The 20,638-nt window shown below is 40.3% G+C and overlaps 1 protein-coding gene across 1 annotated transcript in view; it reads left to right on the top strand.

The window, feature by feature from the left end:
- Positions 1–5,913: 5,913 nt before the first annotated feature.
- The window catches only part of cttnbp2 (cortactin binding protein 2), a 90,582-nt gene continuing 75,857 nt past the window's right edge, over positions 5,914–20,638 (top strand). Inside the window, exons 1-2 of the mRNA XM_006782309.3 lie at positions 5,914–6,184; positions 13,531–13,638. Of these exons, the coding sequence (XP_006782372.2) occupies positions 6,056–6,184; positions 13,531–13,638 (237 nt within the window). The 5' untranslated portion in view covers positions 5,914–6,055. The remainder of the gene's footprint in view (positions 6,185–13,530; positions 13,639–20,638) is intronic.

Raw genomic sequence — 20,638 nt, 5'->3', positions numbered from 1 at the left:
CAGACATTTAAATTTTGCTGGCTTTGATAGTCAGTGCCAGAAATACTAAATGTTACTAAATGTTAAATGTATTATCTTTATTTTATTAACATGTAACTTAACAGATAACATGCAGTACTTCACATTAAGGTACTGTTCCTCGATGTTAAAAATGACCAAAAAAGTAGTTATACATTGGTTTGTCAGTATAATACACTGGTCAACTAGGTTTTGTTTCTCTTCTCTTTTATATGATTAGCAAACTGGACCCTACACATTTTCAAATGCACCTGCTTCTGGCTCCAAAAAAGCCAACATGGCACCAGCCATAAATCTAAAATCAAGGGTTCACAATCCGGAGTCCACAAAGTAACAGGTGATGTTGCAGCAGATATGTAATCTATGGAAACAAGCAAAATCTTCACATTCCTCTAATGTTTTTCAAGTTATGTCAGTTGTCTACACTCACTGGGACTCAGCCATTCTCCCCTGATGCCAGTGATCATAGCCTAAGGAGAATTGTCAGACTGCTTTGAGTTGATGGGAACGCATCAGTAACTCAAATAACCACATATTACATCCAAGGTATGGAGAAGAGCATACTTTGAATCCACAGCACATGGAACCATGGTTTAAATGTAACCATTTCTTTAAATGGTTACTTTCAATAACATCTCCAGAGTAGTTATGAGAGCTCCATGTGTGCTGCTCTACATCAGAGTGAAACATGAGTTTGGCATTTGACATATCAAGATAGAGTAAGAAAAAGAGGAAAAAAATCTCAGCAGGAAAGGGAGAATTTTATGTGTAAATTTCCCTGAGGATAACAGAAAAGTGAGAAACGTGTGGTGCAAATTGTATGCGTGTCAGATCAAAGAAAAACATTTTTAAATCATATTTGAATGAATCTGATTTTTAAAGTTCTGAGGTGAACTGTTGAGATTTCTCCCATTTCTAAAAGATTGCTTAAAGAAGTTTCATGCTTTGTCTTTAAATATCAGGAATCTATGTTTATTAACTGCCTACACAAAAGCTTTTAAGGTAGCAGTAATCAAATCGCTACTTAAAAAAAGTCAATAATTGATCGATTTGTCTTATAAACCAATTCTTAACTTTTGTTTTATTTCAGGAATGCTTGAAAAAGTAGTTGTTAAATGATTAACTGATCCTTTGCGAAGGAATAGAGGAAACGGTTTAGAGTGTAACAGCCCAGAAACAGCACCAGTAAAAGTTCCAAATGATCTTATGTCCCCTGACAGTGGACAGATCCTGCTAGACCGACATGTTATGTGCAGCACTCAATGTCACTCACCACAATATTTTGCTGCAGACATTAGAAAAAAACATTGGTAATAAAGAAAATGCACTGCAGTTGTTTGAATCATATCTCTCTGATAGAAATGATCCCATATAAATGGTGTGCATATAAATGGGGAGTCTCCTTCACACACAAAAGTTAGTCACAGCTTACCACAGGGTTCGATGTAAGTATTTCTTCTTCTCTCATCTCCTTCCACTCTGTGTGTTTATATGTCACTGCTTTATTTAATCATCTGCAGTTACTGAAATTTGGCTCTCTTTCCATAGTTTTGCAACTGAATTGAATTATTTTTCAACATTTAACAATTCCCAGATTTTCCTTAAAATTACTTGCAAGTTAAGCACATTGTCGCACTTCTGGTGAAAACAAAATATACCTCATTAATCAACACACAGTCAAGCCCTCAATGAAGCCAGCAAACGTCAATCATGCAACACGTGACCTAAATGGAGATTTAATAGCCTCATTCCAGAAGTCCAGGCTGGATCAGCATCAGTTAATCCTAAACGCCACATCTGGGAGCTGGGAGAGCCCCATCCTCTATCCTCTGTTTTTCTGGGATAAACAGAATCAGAACTGAGACATTTGAATTCCGAGCATCAACTTGTGTAAGAAATTCTTTGCTTTTTGGCTGTTGTTGGTGTGTATTCTCATGGCTATTGAATACAAGCCTGATTGTCTGTTTAAGGTTCATTTTTGTAGTTTTTTTTGCTCAAGTTTGCAGCTACATTCAGCTATAGAAACATTTCAAATGTACATTGGCACTTATTTGTGTGTAGTGTGCTAACTATGGGCAGTGTTGGAAAGGTTACTTTTAAAATGTATTCCATTACAGATTACAGATTACATGCCCCAAAATGTATTCTGTAACGTATTCCGTTACGTTACTCAATGAGAGTAACGTATTCTGAATACTTTGGATTACTTAATATATTATCATGCTGTTTACAACTACATGAATGTACTATTGCTGTGATTTATTACTGTTACTGAAGGTCCGCGGCTCCGAACCGTAGTAAAGGGACCTCTGGCTAATACGGTGGGTTCTGTGTTGGGCTCGTAGCCGAAAACTAGCTTTACTTTGTTGTCTGGGTCAACTTTGCTAGCAGAGACAGAGAGAGGCGTTGAAAGGCTGCTCCAACGGAACTTATTGTTTTTGGAGGAAAAAACAACACGGTGTACAGTCGAGTCTTAATAGCTTACTTACAACTGGGCTCGTCAGGCTCTCTTCTTGGCTGCAGTGGTTATTATTATATTTACATGCTTCCAGCTCCCGTTTCTGCTCGATGACAGCTCGTACTTTTCCTTTTTCTCCCTCCCTCGCTCACAGACACATAACGGGTATGGCAGTCCATTCTCCCTGCAGCACGGACTACACTGCCCATGATGCTACATTCTTCAGAGCTATACCTGTAGCATTCTGCCTGTTAGCTTAGCACAACAACAACAAAAAGGCCTCTCTCACCCAGGAAACACGCAGAGAGAGAGCATCACCCTGTAACCATGGCAACCGTAACGCTGCCGCCTGGAACAACAGAACGTAGCTGTCAAACAAAACCCAAACAAGCCTGACCCGCCACAATATGAAACAGGGAAGTACCGCCGTGTAATCCATTTATTTCAACAAAGTAACTGTATTCTAAATACCACCTTTTTAAACTGTAACTGTAACGGAATACAGTTACTCATATTTTGTATTTTAAATACGTAACGGCGGTACATGTATTCTGTTACTCCCCAACACTGACTATGGGTGCTTTTTAAGTCTTGAGCAAGAAGTCATTAAAAGTGCAGTTCACTTAAGAAAACAACTAAAAGCTTGTCCGTAGCTGCAAACCACTTGTCATGCAAGTATTTGCAGGAACGAATGAGCATGTGAGGTTTTGATGGTTTGTAAAGGGCACAAGAGGATGAAGAGTCACTGTACTAATTTAATGAAGGAGTGCACTGTGCTAAAGTACAATTTTTAAGTAGTTGTACTAGAGGTCTTTCCATTAATTCTCCATTTACACTGACAGTAAAAGTTGTCAACTGGTATAACGTAGCGTTTTTAGCTGGAGAAATGTTTCGTCACTCATTCAAGTGACTTCTTCAGTCTCAGCTGACTGTAGGTTTCCCCACCCTTATAAACAGTACCTTTGCACAATGACTGAAACTAGCACCACTGATGAACAATGGACTGTGAGGTCAGTTTCTTGATCATTAATATGCAAATTGCCATGACCACTGATCAACAACCACTGATCAAAAACCATTAATCTATGGTCACTGCTATGAGTACCATTCACAGAGAGTTGGGGAATGGCTGCAATAACAGCATTGTGGCCTTAGGCCCCCTCCTTGATTCAGAGATGGTCTTTCCTTTTTCATGTAAATGGCCTCCTTGACTCCGCTCTCAAACCAGCATTCCTCCCTGTCCAGGATGTGTACATCCTCATCATTGAAAGAGTGTCCACTGGCCAACACAGAGGGTTAACTCCTCTGTGTTGTGCCATCCACTTCACAGAGGTTGTTTGGTTTCCCCAATGTATAAATCAAGGGAATCCTCCAGGAACTTAACAGCGTACACTATATTACTTTGTTTGTGTCAGGGGACCTGATCCTTGGGGAGGACCATTTTTTGGCGGAGCGGGTCTTGGGGTTTCAAAGCCACAGAGACTCAGTGTTTAGAAAAAATGTATCCTAACTGTTCTGATACTCCTGACACATAATTGATCGCTAAGGGTTTTCACTTAGGCAGCAGTTCTTCTCTCTATGATCGCCTGGAGCTTTCTTTAGGTGTCTTCCCAGCTTTGACAAATGTCCACCTGGAATAACCAGATTTACTCAGGACCTTCTTGATATGACGTTCTTCTGCCTTCTTGGCCGCTCAGTATGTGGGGATGGTGTTCGCTCTGTGTTGTAGTGTCCTGATGACATCCAGTTTGTGCTCTAGTAGATGATGAGTCAAACCTTAGATACTGAGTTGTATGCGCTGGTTTACGGTACACATCAGCTTTTAAATGTCCCAATAACTGATGGGTGATGATGGGTCTCATTTCAGGGGTTCATAAGTATTTTTGTCACTGAGCAGTGAAATAATTTTCTCATGATAGTCTTTCTGGTTTTGCTAAACTTTGCACCTACCCTTGTCTGCCAGAAGGACATTAATGTTAATGTCATTACAAAGTGATGTGAGGTGAGAGCCTTCCTCTCCTCCATGCTGATGTTGGATGATAGGGGCTTTACATTGCTGAGAAAGGATAAAACTTTGATCCTCAGTTGCTCTGCTTCCACATTTGTATTTTTGTGTTTCAAACTGCTGTTACGCTACAACCAGATGAAGAGAATCAACTTTTTGGGGATTTCCTTACCCGGATGATTGAGCAAGCATCAAGGCAACATCACTGCTAGGTTTAATTAAAGAAATTAATAAATTACATTATTGAAATACATATACAAAGTGTTAATAATGATAATTTCACTGAAAGCTGTTTATGTTTTATTCATGTTTTTTTTCTTTATGAAGCTTTTCTATAGTGTAACACTGTAGAGTTATTAAAAATTAGAATGAGACTTTCACTGATCTGTGAATCTCTTAAGCAGTAGCCTTTCAGCATATAATAACCTGAAATTCTGTTTGGACGTTATAAGATTGAGAAGGCTTTTCATTAAGTGAAAATTATGATGTCAAAGTGAAGTTGATTATTTATAAAGACTGCACACCATAAGTAGACTAACTATAAGAATTGTTAATGTACGTTTTGTGATTTCAGTGACCTTGACTTTAAACCTTTAAATTTTGGATATATTTCAGTCAAATTTTGTCAAACTTTATTTATTTGCAAAAATATGGAAAAACCTTTAACTCGGACTTGCAGTCTAAGTTAAATGTACAGAGTGTAAAACCTCACTGCTAGATAGATTCAGTAGATTGCATATTTCAGTCAGCTGGAATTTGTTTTCTTACCCCTCCTAATTCAAGTACATAATTCCATCTATGGTGGCCTCTGTGTGCTTCGTATCTGGCCAGTATTTAGCCAGTGTCCATCTAAAGCGCTATATTCAAGATCGTAGGGTAATATGTGGGCTTCCACAAATTAGCGCCGCTTCTATGTATTTTTAATGGATTAATTATAAGTTAATGATAATGTATTAGCTGATGAAAGATGTATTTACATACTAATTAAACTATATTTATTAATACAATATTCTATTTTTGTATTAAAGAATTAAAAAAATACTTACTGTACTTTAACGATTGTTGACTCACTGCATTAGTTTGTGGTGTTACATGAACACCCAGCTCTTTATGACTGTCAGGTGATATTGTAATGCATCGCATACATGTCTTGGAGATAAGGCAAATTTTAAATGATTTTGACATAACAGTTTACAGTAAATAAAGACATTTTTAACATCTTAATGTTTATTATAGTCACAAAAGGCCCCTGATCAAAGTTTGGAAAGCACTCATTTGTTGATTTTATAGCTACAGTGGTCAACAAATGCTGTTGTCAATCAGCCTGTCAGAAAGCACCTCCTTTCCAGTTGGGAGCGCACCGGGTCTTCTCATCTGGATTTTACGCGTAGCTCGGTCCACGCCCACATTGCCCACCCCCTCCCAGCTGCAGCAGCCCGCACGCATTCAGTTGTAGGCTTTTAACGACGGACACTTGTCGTCTTTTCCCCTCACTTCAGATTGTCAAATCTCGTTTGTCTTTCCTCTTCCATGGCCGCGCGTGCTGAGATTTGCGTTCAGCAGTGCAATAGTTAATGAGTGCCGGATGCGCCCTCACTCCAGCAGACCGCTACAGTACGAAGATGGCGTCGGAGGGAGCCAGCGGAGAGCAGCCTCCCCCGGTACAAACACTGGCAACCACCGTGCTGGGCAGCGTTGACACGGTAGGAAGCTTTAGGAAAAAGCGAAAGCCACACGTGTGTTTTTATCGGCGTGTTCCTTTATCAGTCACCCGGGAAAGAGGGCGAAATGTCGCGCGCATCTATTTTCGCACGGGCTCGTGAAGCAACAGCGGTGGCCAGCGCGAGCCTCGCGACAATGTCTGGGGAAAAACAAGGGCTTCGTCTCTGCTTGGGCTGATGAATAACCCATAATTACTCTCAGTAGCCTCCGTAAAAGCCAGAACAGTGTTGGTTTTCCCCCCAGCAGTGAATTCTTTTGTTCTCCTCTAGCGGCTGCTTTAAAGGCAGGCATCCCTCAGTTGTAATGTAATTGTGTGCTTGATGGAAGAGAAAGCGTCGGTGGTTGTATAGGTTGATATACAGTATTACATTGCAGTAAATGAGTTAATGCGTAGAGACTTGGAGCGAGCTGTTCGCCTGGCTGCAGGAGACTTAAAACTGAGTATAGATTTATTAAAGCTGTCGTTTGCTCCCCCAAAGCTCCGCCGCTAGAGGTGAAATCTTTTTCATTCCATCTTGATTTTGTCTAAATTTTTCCGCAAACGATGAACACTTGGCATGTGGAGCTAAGTGTGGTGTGAAAGTGGTTTATTTAAATTGGCAGTCCTTGGAGACCTCACAGGCTTCCATAGATTCAGACTGTCAGACCTGAGGACTCAAGGCTTAAGCTTTTTTTCTTTTTCTTTTTTTTCTTCAAGCAGTCCTTTGTTATCACCAGCTGGTTTTGGGTTTCACATGTGTACAAGCACCTAGTTGTGATTTCTCTGTGCCCTTTCTCAGGTCACAGTAGCTCAGCACCCCCTATGTGCAAATGGATCGGTCTGTTGCCCCATCCGGCAGTAGGCCATGAAACCTTCCCGTCCTTTTGCTTGTTCCATGATATAACCTGTCTGACTGCTGTTATTGACTGGAACCCTGAGGCAGGATGAGCAGTGACACTCTTTTTAGTTTGTCCTCGTTTCAACTTTGTTACACATACAGCAAGTTTAGAAGAAAAAAATACCTCTTTGGATGAAAGTTTGAAGAGGTAGGCTAGTGGAAATGTGTGGTGTTGCAATAATAGAACAGCAGCCACAGTCCCTGAGGTGGGTGGGTGGTAGTGTGGGTGTTGAGGAGATGGTGGGAGAAGAGCTGTGGGGGTGAGTGGAGGGCAGAGCCAGTGAAAAGGAAGAGGAGGGGGTGCTGGCCCTGTTCACCATACACCTTTCTAAATTGGTCTTAATTTCAGTGACTCAGCTGGCATAGCTGGGAGTACTGTGTCAGCCAGCCCCCACCCCCTCTTGAGCGTGCTCAGTACTGCCTGGAAGCTGCTTTACATTTAGCGTTGAGGCGAACAGGTGCGGCGGAGACATGGGAGTCAGGCAGCCACCTCACCTCTTCAGTACCAGTGCACTCTCCCTTTTCCAGGTTCCAGGGGGCTTCCGCCTTGATGGCCTCCCACTCCCCCCTTCTCACCACCAACACCAACACCATGCCTGCAGTGGTTAAATAAAGCACTTTGCTCTTTGCTTACCCCTGTCAGACTCTGTTGTTGGCCTGAGCAGGGGGAAGTTTCTCGTTTGTGAGGATTCTGAAATGAGGGTGGTTCAGAGAGGCTTTAGAGGTCAGTGAAAGGCACTCTGCCTGTCACCTCCCACCCATTTAATAGATGTTAGTGAATCAGACAGTATGTCTAGAAACTGAATTCTTTAAATGTTTCATAAAAAAACATGAGCACATAAACAAACCTGATTAATCCAGAGTGAACTACTTAATTGGGCAGTGCTGGGAAATTTTGCTTTTAAAAAAAACTTGTAACTGTACAGGATTGTCACTGAAAAGTACGACATTGCCTACAGAGGACGGTCAAGTGTCATTGTAGAATAGTTTTGTGTTACCAGATATACACCTTTGCAATTCCTTGTGGATGTTGTCCAGATGTTCTAACTTAGACCTTTCTTTAAATGATGTAATGACTTGAAGGAAAAGTTGATTGATGTTGGTAGCATTTCCTTTACCAAATAACAAGCACCAATCCTGTTAGCTTCCTTCTGACTGACAGCTTTAGTTGACTTTAATGCTAACTGCTGTTTTGGAACTGTATCTTTCACCTCGTAATCAGCAAACACTGTTGTGGAGATGCTGTACTGCAGGTGTGGTTGTTAATTGGAGATCTTTGCAGCTGCCATGTTCAGAATACTGTATATTCTGGTAGGAGAGAATTGTTAACCAATTTCACCTCGTTCCTCTTTTTGCAGCAATAAAAAGAAAACACACAGACTTGAAAAGTAACTAATTATCACATTACTTCAGTTGCAAAGCTGTGGTATCACATTACCTGATACAACAAGAGATGTAACCTGAGTACTCTGACAGGTTAGTTTATAATGTGTTATCCTTTCAGAAAAATGAAGCTAGCGTGAATGTTCAGTTCCTCAAAAGGTCACCTGAGGTTGACTCCAAAAGCGAATCAATCCCCATAGACTTGCGTATGAAAAGGTCCAAATTTACAAAAGTAAAAACGCGTTTATAGCACAGGTATAGCCAGTTGGTGTGTGTTTAGAATCACCACTACTAATTGGAGTCACTAAACTGGACCTCTTCACTATATTTATGCCTTTTGAAACATTTTAATGGAATTATCTGAAAAGCAATATGGCTTGCTGTGTGTCACTGACCATTTAAGATGTGTTTGTCAGTGCCTTGCTGTGGTGCAGTTTATAGATACAACTTGCTAAGCCACTTTCTAGCATTAGCTAATAATATGGTAACTTCCGGTACCAAAGAACTAACATGTTGCCAAAGCGGAGGCTTCAAAATGTGGAGTCTGAAACCAGTAGGTGATGTCACAATGGTTATAACCATCTTTTGCATACAGTGTATGGTTTCAGCATCAGTGTCTGATTACTTGTTTTGTTACAATCTGATAATGCTGTTAATTAAAGAAATATGCAAAATATTCCCTTAACTGTCACAGGATTGTCCCTCATCTTTAAATCTTGCCTTTGTTGTCTGGCAGAATTGTTGCATAACAGCAGCCTAAGAGTGGCCAGTGGTGTTTATGGGGGATATGCCGCCATGTTGGACGAGTGCCATTAACATGAGTGGCTGTAATGTCACTGCTGAAGCTTCTTCCTGACAACAAATTTGCTGTGCTCTGATATGGGGGAGTTCAAATGACCATGTAAACAAGTTGGAGAAGTCATCAGAAAAGATTAAACGTTATATTTTTACAACCTATTAAGCGGGTCATTTCACTCAAATTACAGTACAAAAATACCTCTTCTCATGTTTTCCTTTGGAGGTATTCAGTCATAAAAAACTTCAGTCAAGTAAACTTACACAGGTTGGAGCCTTACACAGTCAAAAATAATAAGAAAATTCTTGTTTTGAAAATAAGTGTACTAGTAATTGTGATTCTCCCAGTTTGGCGGCATTTCCATGTTGCATGCATGGAATGGCTGTCACGTCATATAGTTTTGTGCTTGCAGGACATGAGTATGTGAGAAACTTGCAGGACTAAGCAGGATTTTGCCAGCAGAGCACAGTTGAGGAGCGTTCAGAACGAGCAGTTCCCTTCCCTTGTGGCTCCAAGTGAAATGACACAGGCCTTATTAAGTGGACTGGGGCTAACAGTGAACAAGCCTATGAATGCTGGCAAGGCTGCTCATGCCCTTGGTGCATGGCTCACGGCTCATGGAACAAATTAGAGTTTGCTTCTTCCCTCACCTGATCACTGTGCACAGATGCCAGACTAACACCCCCCCCCCCCCCCCCCCCACCCCCCCCATTAACTCTACTGCTTTCACCTCACACCACCCACAACCCAAGGTCTTGTGACAGGAGGACACCAGCTAAGGGTGGACATCCATCAAGGCCCCTGACTCATCCAATTCTTTTGAGCGGTGAAAACACTGCTGGGAAAGGGGAACTTGAGGATCGATTGGAAGCCTGGATGCGAATGAATCAATCCCACAGAATCTCTTCTGCTGTTATTTCCAGTCTTCAGAATAAAAACATGCTTTGACTAAACTGTGATGTGATTGACACACTACTTTTCAGCTTCTTGTTCTGAGAAGAGAAAGCCTCTTCTCACCAATACGGGCCTATCTAAAAGCTTTAAAAGACGAGAGCGTTCCTTTATAAGGCAACATTAGCTCATTTGTCAGTTGTTCGAGCTTGAACTTTCTCTATTATAAACAATGCCATTAGAAGACACACAGAGGTAGTATGTTACAGAAATCTCTGATTCTGATGTTCAGTCATAATCCTTGTGAGAGTGCTCTGTAGACATGTGCAAGACTTTGATGAAATGAAGAAATGTTGGCGGAGGTTTTGAAGGAGGATACTAAATCAGGTTTAAATGGCCGTCTGACAACTGACACCTCAAGAAAGAGCAGAGCAGCAATCAGTCTGATGTAGCTGAAACACTCTTGCTATTCTCATTCGTTAGTTGCACTGAACAAATAGCCTAGTGAAAAGCTTCTATATTTTGCAACTGGTTGTGGTGCTTTTTAGCAGTTGGTTAAAAGAGGCCAACAAGGTAATTAGAATTTCTTCGGTCTGTCTTCTTCCTGGGAAGTTACATCATTGTATTTATTTAGCTGTCCGGCTAAAAATGCCGCTCATTTTTCTCACATTGGTTTGACTTTAAAAGAAGACAGTAACTTTAAAGGTTTCTTAACAAGACATTTTGACACTTTGCTTTGAAATGCTGTCAGATCTGTTGGGTTATTCGGGGACGTGACCAGAGAGTAAAGTAAAAGTAAAAGCAACAATGCAATGTTAAAAATGTTTTCCCGTGCACTGAAGCCCCAAACATTGCTGTCAACAGAGCTGCATGTGAGAGCTCACAGTTGCTCCCTAATATGAAGTCTGATTATAGTCATGTGCAAGCAAAGCAACCCACACAAACCAAATGAATGTTTTTTTTTTACTGTACTGAGAACACATCTTAATCAGTATTTCCTGCTGTGTGCTACATGTGACGAAGGGCAATCTTGGTCACTGTGCTGACTTAATTCTCCCAAAATTGTTCATCACATATGATGAAGCACAAGTAAAATCACAATCAGTGTACTTTGTTAATCCCAGAGGAAGTTATGTAAAGAAAAAAAATTACTATTAGCAAAATGTATCAGGATTAAAAAGGACTTTGTTGGCACAATGATCTCTTCAGTAGCATTATCAATCTCTAAATAAAAGGCTGGAACATAACTGTATTTTGTAAACTCCAAAAATAAAGTTCTAATTTTCTTAAATATTTATTTGATCTTTGTAGCATAAATAACATGATTCAACATCAGGCAAAGCAAGAAGATCAGAGAACAAGTGGACTAATTCAAAAAGAGGGCAGAGGCAGTACATAGCAATTTTAGAAGTTACCGGAAAAGGCTTGAGGGAAGCATGAAGTGCTCTGGTTGCTCACAATTACAGCTATCTCCACCCATTGGCCCTGCAGTTACTACTGACCAAATAGGTGCTTAATGACCTACCCAAATGTAATCAGACCTTAATGGGTTGGAGATAGGATGGCTAGCCTGACTTTAGAACTGCACTTAACCCTCTCAGGCTCAAATTAACTTTTTGTTGCTAATGCACAACCAAGCCCTGCAGTGGTACTTCTGAGTAAAAAAACCTCATAAAATATGTATGCGGGGTAATCAGGTTGTTAGTTTTTAACTGTTGCAAATCGGCAACACCTGCCTTGAGAGGGTTAATAAGACCAGTTGGAGACTGGGAGCAAGTAGAACATTAGTTACATAGACTAAAAAAAGGCGCTGCCATTGGCTGCTAAAAGTAAAATATCCATCAAGGTTTAAACTTTTTTTGTCCCAGGTTGTAAACACGTTAATTTTATAGCTGGAATTCCAATACAATTGATTTCTTATTACAAGATGCAGTAATAAGAAACCTGCACCTAGTGGGGATGGAAAGGAGAAATCCAATAAAGTGTGTTACAGATATTAATATAGAAACCTGTTTGCAAAGAACTCAATTGCACAGTTGGAGGACAAACATGTAGAAAATGCTATGGCGAAAAAATATTTGGGTCTATGCGTTTGCCATTGGAGATGGACCAAACGAAGGTCACCATTACGTGGGGATTATACTTTCTGCAATGGATGTGATGTCCATGTATCTGTTGTTGCAGCTTAGTATGCTATGTTGCAGATTTTTTTCCCCCATTAATATGGCCCAACACTCATACTATAAACAAGACAACTCGGCTTGTGTGAAGTGTTTTCGGCTTGGCGTTGTGTACCTGGAGTCAAGTGTTTTGACCAATGCACAGAATCATATATTTAGAGATATAAGATGTAGTTGCTGCTGTTGTCTTCGTGAGTCTTTATTATATGGCATGCTGCAGGGAAAAAACCTGTTCTAACGTTTGAGTCTGAGGTTTATTTTGAGCACCTGACTTTTTTTTTTGGTTCTATTTTTTAAACTCTGTCCATACTCTTTCATGAGTCTTGCATAGTTGGTAGAAGATGTTTGTGTCAGTGTCTATGGGATCTGTTTGCTGGATAATTTGCACAGTTCAGTTTTTTGCTGCCTATCAGACTTTTCATAACTGAACCATGTCCTTGCTTCAGAAGTAGCCTCTCATTTAGGAATGAGCTCCCCCATTAGTTTTGGCTGGTCCTTCTGTGGTGCCGTGGTGACTATTGCAAACTGTCATCTAAAGCAATGAAAAAATATTGCAGTGAACAGTGTGTCAAGATATTATAATAATGGATTGCATTTATATAGCGCTTTTCAAGGCACCCAAAGCGCTTTACAATTCCACTATTCATTCACACACTGGTGGAGGCAGCTACAGTTGTAGCCACAGCTGCCCTGGGGCAGACTGACAGAAGCGAGGCTGCCATATTGCGCCATCGGCCCCTCTGGCCAACACCAGTAGGCATTAGGGTAAAGTGTCTTGCCGGCGACCTTCCGGTTACAGATGCGCTTCCCAACCCCCTGAGCCACGGTCGCACCATATTGTCATCCAATATATTTTATCATATCACAGAGCCCTATTCAGAAAGGCCATGGTGAAAGGAAAGAAAGCTCTAGTGTAAAGGGTGATTGTTAAGGAAAAGAAAAGCTAGAATTAAATTTCATTTATATTGTGCCACCACAGCACAACAGTTACCTGAAGGTGCTTTATATTGTTAGGTAAAGACCCTACAATGAAGGGAAGGGTTTGAAAATGAAACGTTCAACCTATTTAAATCTGAAAATGATTAGTGATCATGATCTCAGTACTGACCAAAATAAGTCAGATCTTTGCACCAATTAAGCAGCCTTAATTGATCCTATTGTCTCTGACTGTCATGTGTTATCTATGGTGTTTGTTGCAGAAATGTGAGTTCAACATGGATAACCTGAGCAAACCGGAGCTGCTCACCCTGCTGAGTATCATGGAGGGAGAGCTGGAAGCCCGAGACCTGGTCATAGAGGCCTTGAGAGTGAGTCCAAACAACACATACATAACACTCTTACTGTCTATGCGACTGTTCGGTTAAATTGAAGTGACTGCAGCAGATTGCCTTTGTTAGAGGCTTCAAAGTGACATTATTAGCTGTAATTGTGATCCAGAACTGCATTGGTATCAGTTATTATGAATGATCATGACCCTTCGGGGTTATCACATTCTTTGTCTGCACCCGGGAACCAGCTAGGCTAGCAATGATAACCGGATGAGTAATGCTATTGCTATTACACCAAATGAACTGCTTTTCTACTTAATTTTTTTTAACTACAAGCCTTATTTACCCACTCACATTCATTTAGGTGCTATTTTTTTTTATACCTAAGCAGTTTCTAACATTCACACGCTCCTGATGGATGCATCAGGAGCACTGGGAAATCGATCCCCCAACCTGGCGACTGGTAGACGTCCAACTCTACCTCCTGAGCCACAACTCTGTTCAAATTGCCATCAAACTGTGAGGTTTTCAGTTATGTGCTCTAATGCGTTCACCGGTGATTGTATTTGTGCCTATATGTTTATGTATAATGGCAAGCCGATGAAGGTTGGGGTGAGTGTTAATGGGACAACATATTGATCTGTGGTTACTAAATGATGAACCTGTGTCACCCTCATGCTGGAGGTTGCTCGTTGTCTGCTGGGGCTGGGTTATTATTCCTCTCTCTCTCTCTGCAGTTCAGTATTTGGGTCATCACTGTTTGTCCACATTCTACTTTAAGGAGTTTTTTTTTTTTTTTTAAGAAGACACTCAAAACAAGGTTGAGCTGCAGGAGAGGGCTGTTGCTATTGTGTGTATGTGCTGTTAGCAAGCTGCTAATCTTTTCCACAGTTTGAGTTTCTCTCTCTCACAGCTCTTCAGTTATCAACCTGGTTGTTGCTGAACAGCTTCTAAACAGCTCAGCATCTATGCTTCTGCAGTTTACTAATATGTTTAACTCAGACTTTCTCTGGGTCGTCTGTCTTTTTGGCCATTGCCCTTTCTTTAAATTTAAAGTCTGCCACCTGTTCTGTGTCTCTTTGTGTTGCTGGCATTTGTTTGTTTTTTGTCTTGCTCCCTTGCTGCCACTTCACCCATGTTTTTTGCTGGCATAAAGAGTCCCTGCAGGCCCTATCTCCCCTGTGGATGGATATTCTATGGAGGTTTCAATGAAATAAGCCTCCTCTCTGCCACCCTCACAACTCTCACAGATACAGTGAGCCTATTTGCTCTGTCACAGATGAGCCCCATCCAAGAGAGAGAGATTAAAGGGGAAGGAATGGACACTGACAAAGAGAGTGAGAAATGATAAGAGACAGAGTTAAAGAGTTAATAGAAGTAAATCTAGAGTGAGACGCCCTTCGTTGTGAGTTCAACTTGAAGCAAAGACAATGGAGGGTGGGGGAGATGCAGAAAGACGAATGGAGCCCTCATATTATCTCCGACAAAGCAGGACAGTGTGACAGAGTGGATTATACCCACTCCCACTGAAATAACCAAAAGAAAAGCATGAGCTGAGCCACCAGCTGCAAGGCTGCCAGTGACACTGGACTGTGCATTATTTTTCTCCCCCAACCATCCACCAATCAAGCTAACCAGCCTTAATGGTCAACATCCCTAAAGCTCCTTAGACTGGCTCAGTTACAGAGCTACACAGAGAGCTGAACCCTCGGCTCCTAATGTTTTTTGCACAGGTTCAATGTGTTGCAAATTCCCTACTGTACTTCTCTGATTCCACACCAAAAGTTTGGAACAAACTTCCTTGGCTTGGCATGAGTACAGTGATCATTTGTGGTGTTTGGGTGTCATTAAGAGGCTTTGGTGGCGCAGATTAATTAGCGTGTGGCTAAAGCTGGCTGAGCTGCCATATCTGGTTTCATCCTGGAGAAAAAGAAAGGAGGCTGTAAAGAGATTAGCCAAACGACAGAGATATCACATGATTACCACAGCCGACGGCTACACAAGTCACCTATTCTTCTGTGCCAGGAGCCTTTCAGGGGGCATGTGGAAACTGCATCTTTACACCGTTCTCAGTGCAGGAAACAAACTGTTTTGGTCAGTGATCACAGACCATGGACATAAGGTCCATTTCCAGAATGATGTGGCTGCTTTCACCATTTTTACTGAGAAGCTACTTGAGTCCCTATGGATAAATTTTCCAGCCAGAACCAAGCTGAAGTCTTTGGCTTGTAGCCAGTGGTACTTTCCCACTAACACAAAGAAATAGTTTTACAAAGACACCGTTTTTAAAGCCTCTTTAGCATTGACGAGAGAATAGATGTAGGAAATCTCAAGGTCGTTAAATCTCTTTAATGTTCTTGACATTTCACAGCCTGTCTCTATTTCTACACTGGCTAGAAATGAATGTTTTGAATGAAAGAAAGGAGAAGAAGAAAAAAATGCTTTCACACTAGATACTAAAATAGTCACTTAGTTTTGTTTGTTATGCTTTCAGATGTTCTCTTTGCATCAGTGTGAACTGTCAGATAAATACAACCACGAAGGAAAAAGGCATTTGAGTTATAATCATGATTTACATTTAACTACAAAATCCTCCATTGCAACATCATTATCAGCAATCAAAACACAACAAGTTCAAGCACAAGTAACACACTCCTCATATTGTTTGGATGTGTTTACTACGAAGGATAAAAGATTTCTGGTCACGAGAAGTGAATGCTGATAACACATTATCATCATAAAGAGGTTGTGATAGATCACTGAGGATTGCCTCCCCTTCCCCCACCATTCACAACTCACAGGGCTCACATCATATTGTGTTGTTGCCCACCTGCAGTTTTATTGGACATAAATCTATAGTTCATTCTTATTAGCTGCATGAAGAATAATCGTTTTAAATTTTTCTTGCAAATGACACTTGTGTTTAATTTAATTTTTCATCAGTCAGTGTCCATAGATTCTCATATTATTTGACACCTGCAGTACATTCACCATTGATTGTGTGTTTTCTTCTTATGAAATCAAATATCTTTGGAGTTTAGCTGAAGAAAACTAGCACGACACGAAGAAAGAAACTCATGTAGATAGGCACAATACTTTGTTTCTTCTGTAATCAAACGAACAATTACAAGTTATTCCTAAATTCAGAGGAAATACTTTGTTTGACTTTGTTATTAGCATAACAATGAGCATCTACTGAAACTGTGGTACATTAGTCAAAAAATATTCCAAAGGTATCCATGTGATGCTTCTGAGAGTCATCTTTAGCTGTGAAACAGCAAAGTGTAGAGGCAGATAACCACTACATGAGTGTGAGTGTCACCATGCAATACTACTATTATATTGTTTTATTTGCACAGATAGACTTATAGTATTAAAATGAGCATTATTTTACACAATTTACAGATTCTGATTCTATTATCAGTATCTCTTGTTTCATCGATTCTCACTGAGCTTTCATTCGCTTTTAAGCAGCATATCAAGGACGATGCATTCTGCAAATTAATTGCATGCTGTGTGGTCAAATGTTTGTGCCTGTTGGAGGTATTTCCCTTCTTTGTTGTGATCAGTGTTGTAAAAAAAAATCTGTCGAGAAAATTCAGAGCACTATGCACTATGTAAACCAAACACTGTGTGCTCTGAGAAGCTCTGGACAGTCGGACAGTTTGTCAGACGTTTTCTCGCTGTTATGTTCTTGGTCTCAGTGGGACAGAGAGATTGTACGGAGGAAAGTGTGCAGATTGGACGCCTGTGATGTCGTGAAAAAAAGATTTGACGGGATGATTTCACTGGCAAGAAGCAATTATGTGCAAGGCCATTGGGGGAAAACATCGCAGTAAGATGCCTTTAAAACACTGCAGACAAGCTCTGAATGAACGTTATTGTCTATTCACATACAAATACAGAAAAGTAACGTAATTAGTCATTTTAAAATGCTCATCTTGAAGTTGGCAGTTATATTACATTATGTCTGTTCTGGCATTGAATGAAAAAATAAAAAATTCAATTTATACATCATTCTTACTCAAATCTCTGAAGACATCATTAATGATTGGAAATTGTTTCCTCCTTGCTGTTTACTGCAGTTTTAGGTCAGTTGGAGGAATATGCAGTTTAAGTTTAGAAGGGCTTGAGCCTGGAGAAATGATGAATGGAGTCATGATCTTGACTTGGTTGCTGACATTTTAAGGTTGGGTGATGCATTAAAAATTTTCCATCCGGCTACATCAAGCCAGATTTACAGTCCCATGTTTGTTTCCATTTGAACGGCTCTTGCGACTGGTTATGGGAACCAATACAGTGGCTATGAAAACAAACTTGTGTGCAGTCCTCCAAAAATGTAACAGTGGTTGCTCAGTGGTGTTAAAATGTTTTCTTTAAAAACATAACATTTTAATTGGACAGGTAAATACAAAGTTTGTTGCTTTTTTGACAGATAAACCAAAAACCAAGGAGCAGTTCATTCAGAAAGAATGTTTTTTCTCTTTTGAATCTTTATTATTGCTTTTTAATAAGAGAAAAGTACTTCCTATCCGATTAATCGATGGAATAATTGCTAGGTTACTCGATTACTAAAATAAACAATAGCTGCAGCCTAGACAGTTCTGTGCTCTGCTGACAGTCTTGTATGTTAATATGATGGGCCAGACATTTGGTAGTCTTACTCACAAAGCTTTATCAATCATCTCATCTGAATCAGCAGCCAACTACAAATCAACACTTAAATGAAGGTGTGTAACATATCTTTGGACTGCTGGAGGAACCCAGATCACCCAGCAGAATCGTGCCCAGATCAAGTTACATACCCTGTGCACAAATGTTTTGGTGGGCCCTAACCAGTTTCTTTTGATGATCATCTTTTTCTTTCTTTCTTCAGCTAATAAACTTATCATGCAGAAATGTATACGTACATTTAGACAGAATAGTTTAAAGTACAGAACACTGTCTCACAGAAACAATGAAAAATATACATCACAATACAACTACAAGTACTTTATAATGAATGGAAAATCACTCAGCCAATGCCTTTCCATGTTTTTTTTTACAAGGATAATGTATGTTTTGTGTGTGTGTGTGTGTGTGTGTGTGTGTGTGGGTGTGGGTGTGTGGCTGGTTAGCTTGGTTGGTGGAGGGTTGGGGGAGAAAGAAAAATGCATAGACCAGTGTCACTGGCAGCCTTGCAGCTGGTGGCTCAGCTCATGCTTTTCATTTAATTTAAAGGACGCAACAAAAATAAAGTTTCTAGAGTAAATTAATCTTATCTGCTTTCACTTTATATTTGGTCAAATGCCCACTGTTTTGTGATATAACACTTTAAAAACTAGACGAAAATTTGTAATTATCTGTTTTATTGCTTCAGAACGAATATGTCCCTTTTTTTGAAAGTGCACCTACTTGCTCTGCGGCCCAGTAATTGTGTGCCCCTCTTTCTGACAGTTTAATGCATTAGTCTTAGCATGAATTTTGTCCTCTTGAGGTGAATTTGAATAAAATTCTTATAGATGTGATTAGGGCTGCCACGATTAGTCCACTAGTCACGATTACGTCGACTATCAAAATCGTCGACGACTGATTTAATAGTCGACGTGTTGTTTGAAGCTTTGTAAGATCACAAAAGACGCAGGAATAAGTAGTAGGATTTAAGAGTGTAATAACGGACTGAAACAGAAGATGGCAGCACTGCATGTACAAGGATGCCAGCTGCCGTTAAAACCCCGAAGAAGAAGAAGCAGCTCTGTCCCAGAATTCATAGCGCGGCCCAGCTCAGTTTCCAACAATGGCGGCAGCTAGTTAGTTTTAATATTACTCTTATTATTCTTTTTGGGTCACAAAATAAACATTTAACATATTTTCAGGTGAGAATGTAGCTGTGTAAACCTCAAATATCTGCTCAGTTTATCAAGACACCACATATTTTCAAAAGCGCTCCGATGTTTTTGGAGATGTCGGTTACCCACTAGCTCGATAGCTAGCCGGGAGCGAGGCTCACTAGAGCCCGTAAGAACACCGGACTCCCGGCAAATCGTTTTCAAACCCACCGCCGTCTTTTACTACTCGGGTTAAACATATATAAGTCACTTAGATAACTTAAAATGTTATTGTTTGGCTTTTTTCAGTATTTTATTTGTTCCTGAGTAAATCGGTTTGGCTGAGATTAAAGTTATAGTTTTTACACAGCTGAATAAACGTCAAGCAGACAACTGATTATCAGAAGTGTGAGATGCTCGAGAATATACTCCGGTGTCCCGTTATATTTTAGATAGCAAGGAGTTTATTAAACTTCACCGAAACAATCTGCAAATTTCATTAAAATTTAATAAACCATCATCTTGTCTTTATGTTTAGTTAGCACATACCTTAAACACTTAAAGCTGTAAGCTAATGATAGTTATATAAGAGCAGATGCATGCTGGTGCAATAAGCTGTATTCTGTACGTCCAATGGATGCATGATCTGATTAGTCGACTAATTGCAAAAATAATCGGTGACTAGTCGACTATCAAAATAATCGTTTGTGGCAGCCCTAGATGTGATGTTTGTTAATCCAGACGGGCAGCCGGCATTGGCGCCATCCAGCCTCATACAGGCATGCTTCCTTGGTAAGTCATGTGATTTTACCATATGACTAATAGATACCATGAATCTGCTGTCAGCAATGGGTTCATACATGCTTAGCACAACACAACACATGCCCTGAGCCATCAGCTTTCTCCAGCGTCACGTTATCTTAGACCATCTAGCTATTTAAGGCATGCCCTGTTGCTGGGCTTTTCCAGCTCCCCCTCCTACATATCCACTCACTCAGTAGTGTTTGACATGTACGTCTTCTTTTATCTCCCTTTTTGTTCATGTAAATCTTGTATTTTAGACATCCTGCCCTCCCTTTTTGTTGATCTTTGTCACTTGCTGCTTCTTTGTTTCTATCTCTGTTCTTATCTGTTTGGACAGACAGCAGGGCAGCTCATTACTCATCGTTACTGTCTTTCATGGAGTCCCTCTCCCTCTTCATACAGCTTTGAATTTCTGTTCTTTTGCTGCA

This window comes from Neolamprologus brichardi, chromosome 7 (genome assembly GCF_056152115.1).
Source record: "Neolamprologus brichardi isolate AB-2024 chromosome 7, ASM5615211v1, whole genome shotgun sequence".
In the NCBI taxonomy this organism is placed as follows: Eukaryota; Metazoa; Chordata; class Actinopteri; order Cichliformes; family Cichlidae; genus Neolamprologus; species Neolamprologus brichardi.
The sequence above is the reverse complement of the archived record's forward strand: the minus strand, read 5'-3'. Positions and strand labels throughout refer to the sequence as shown.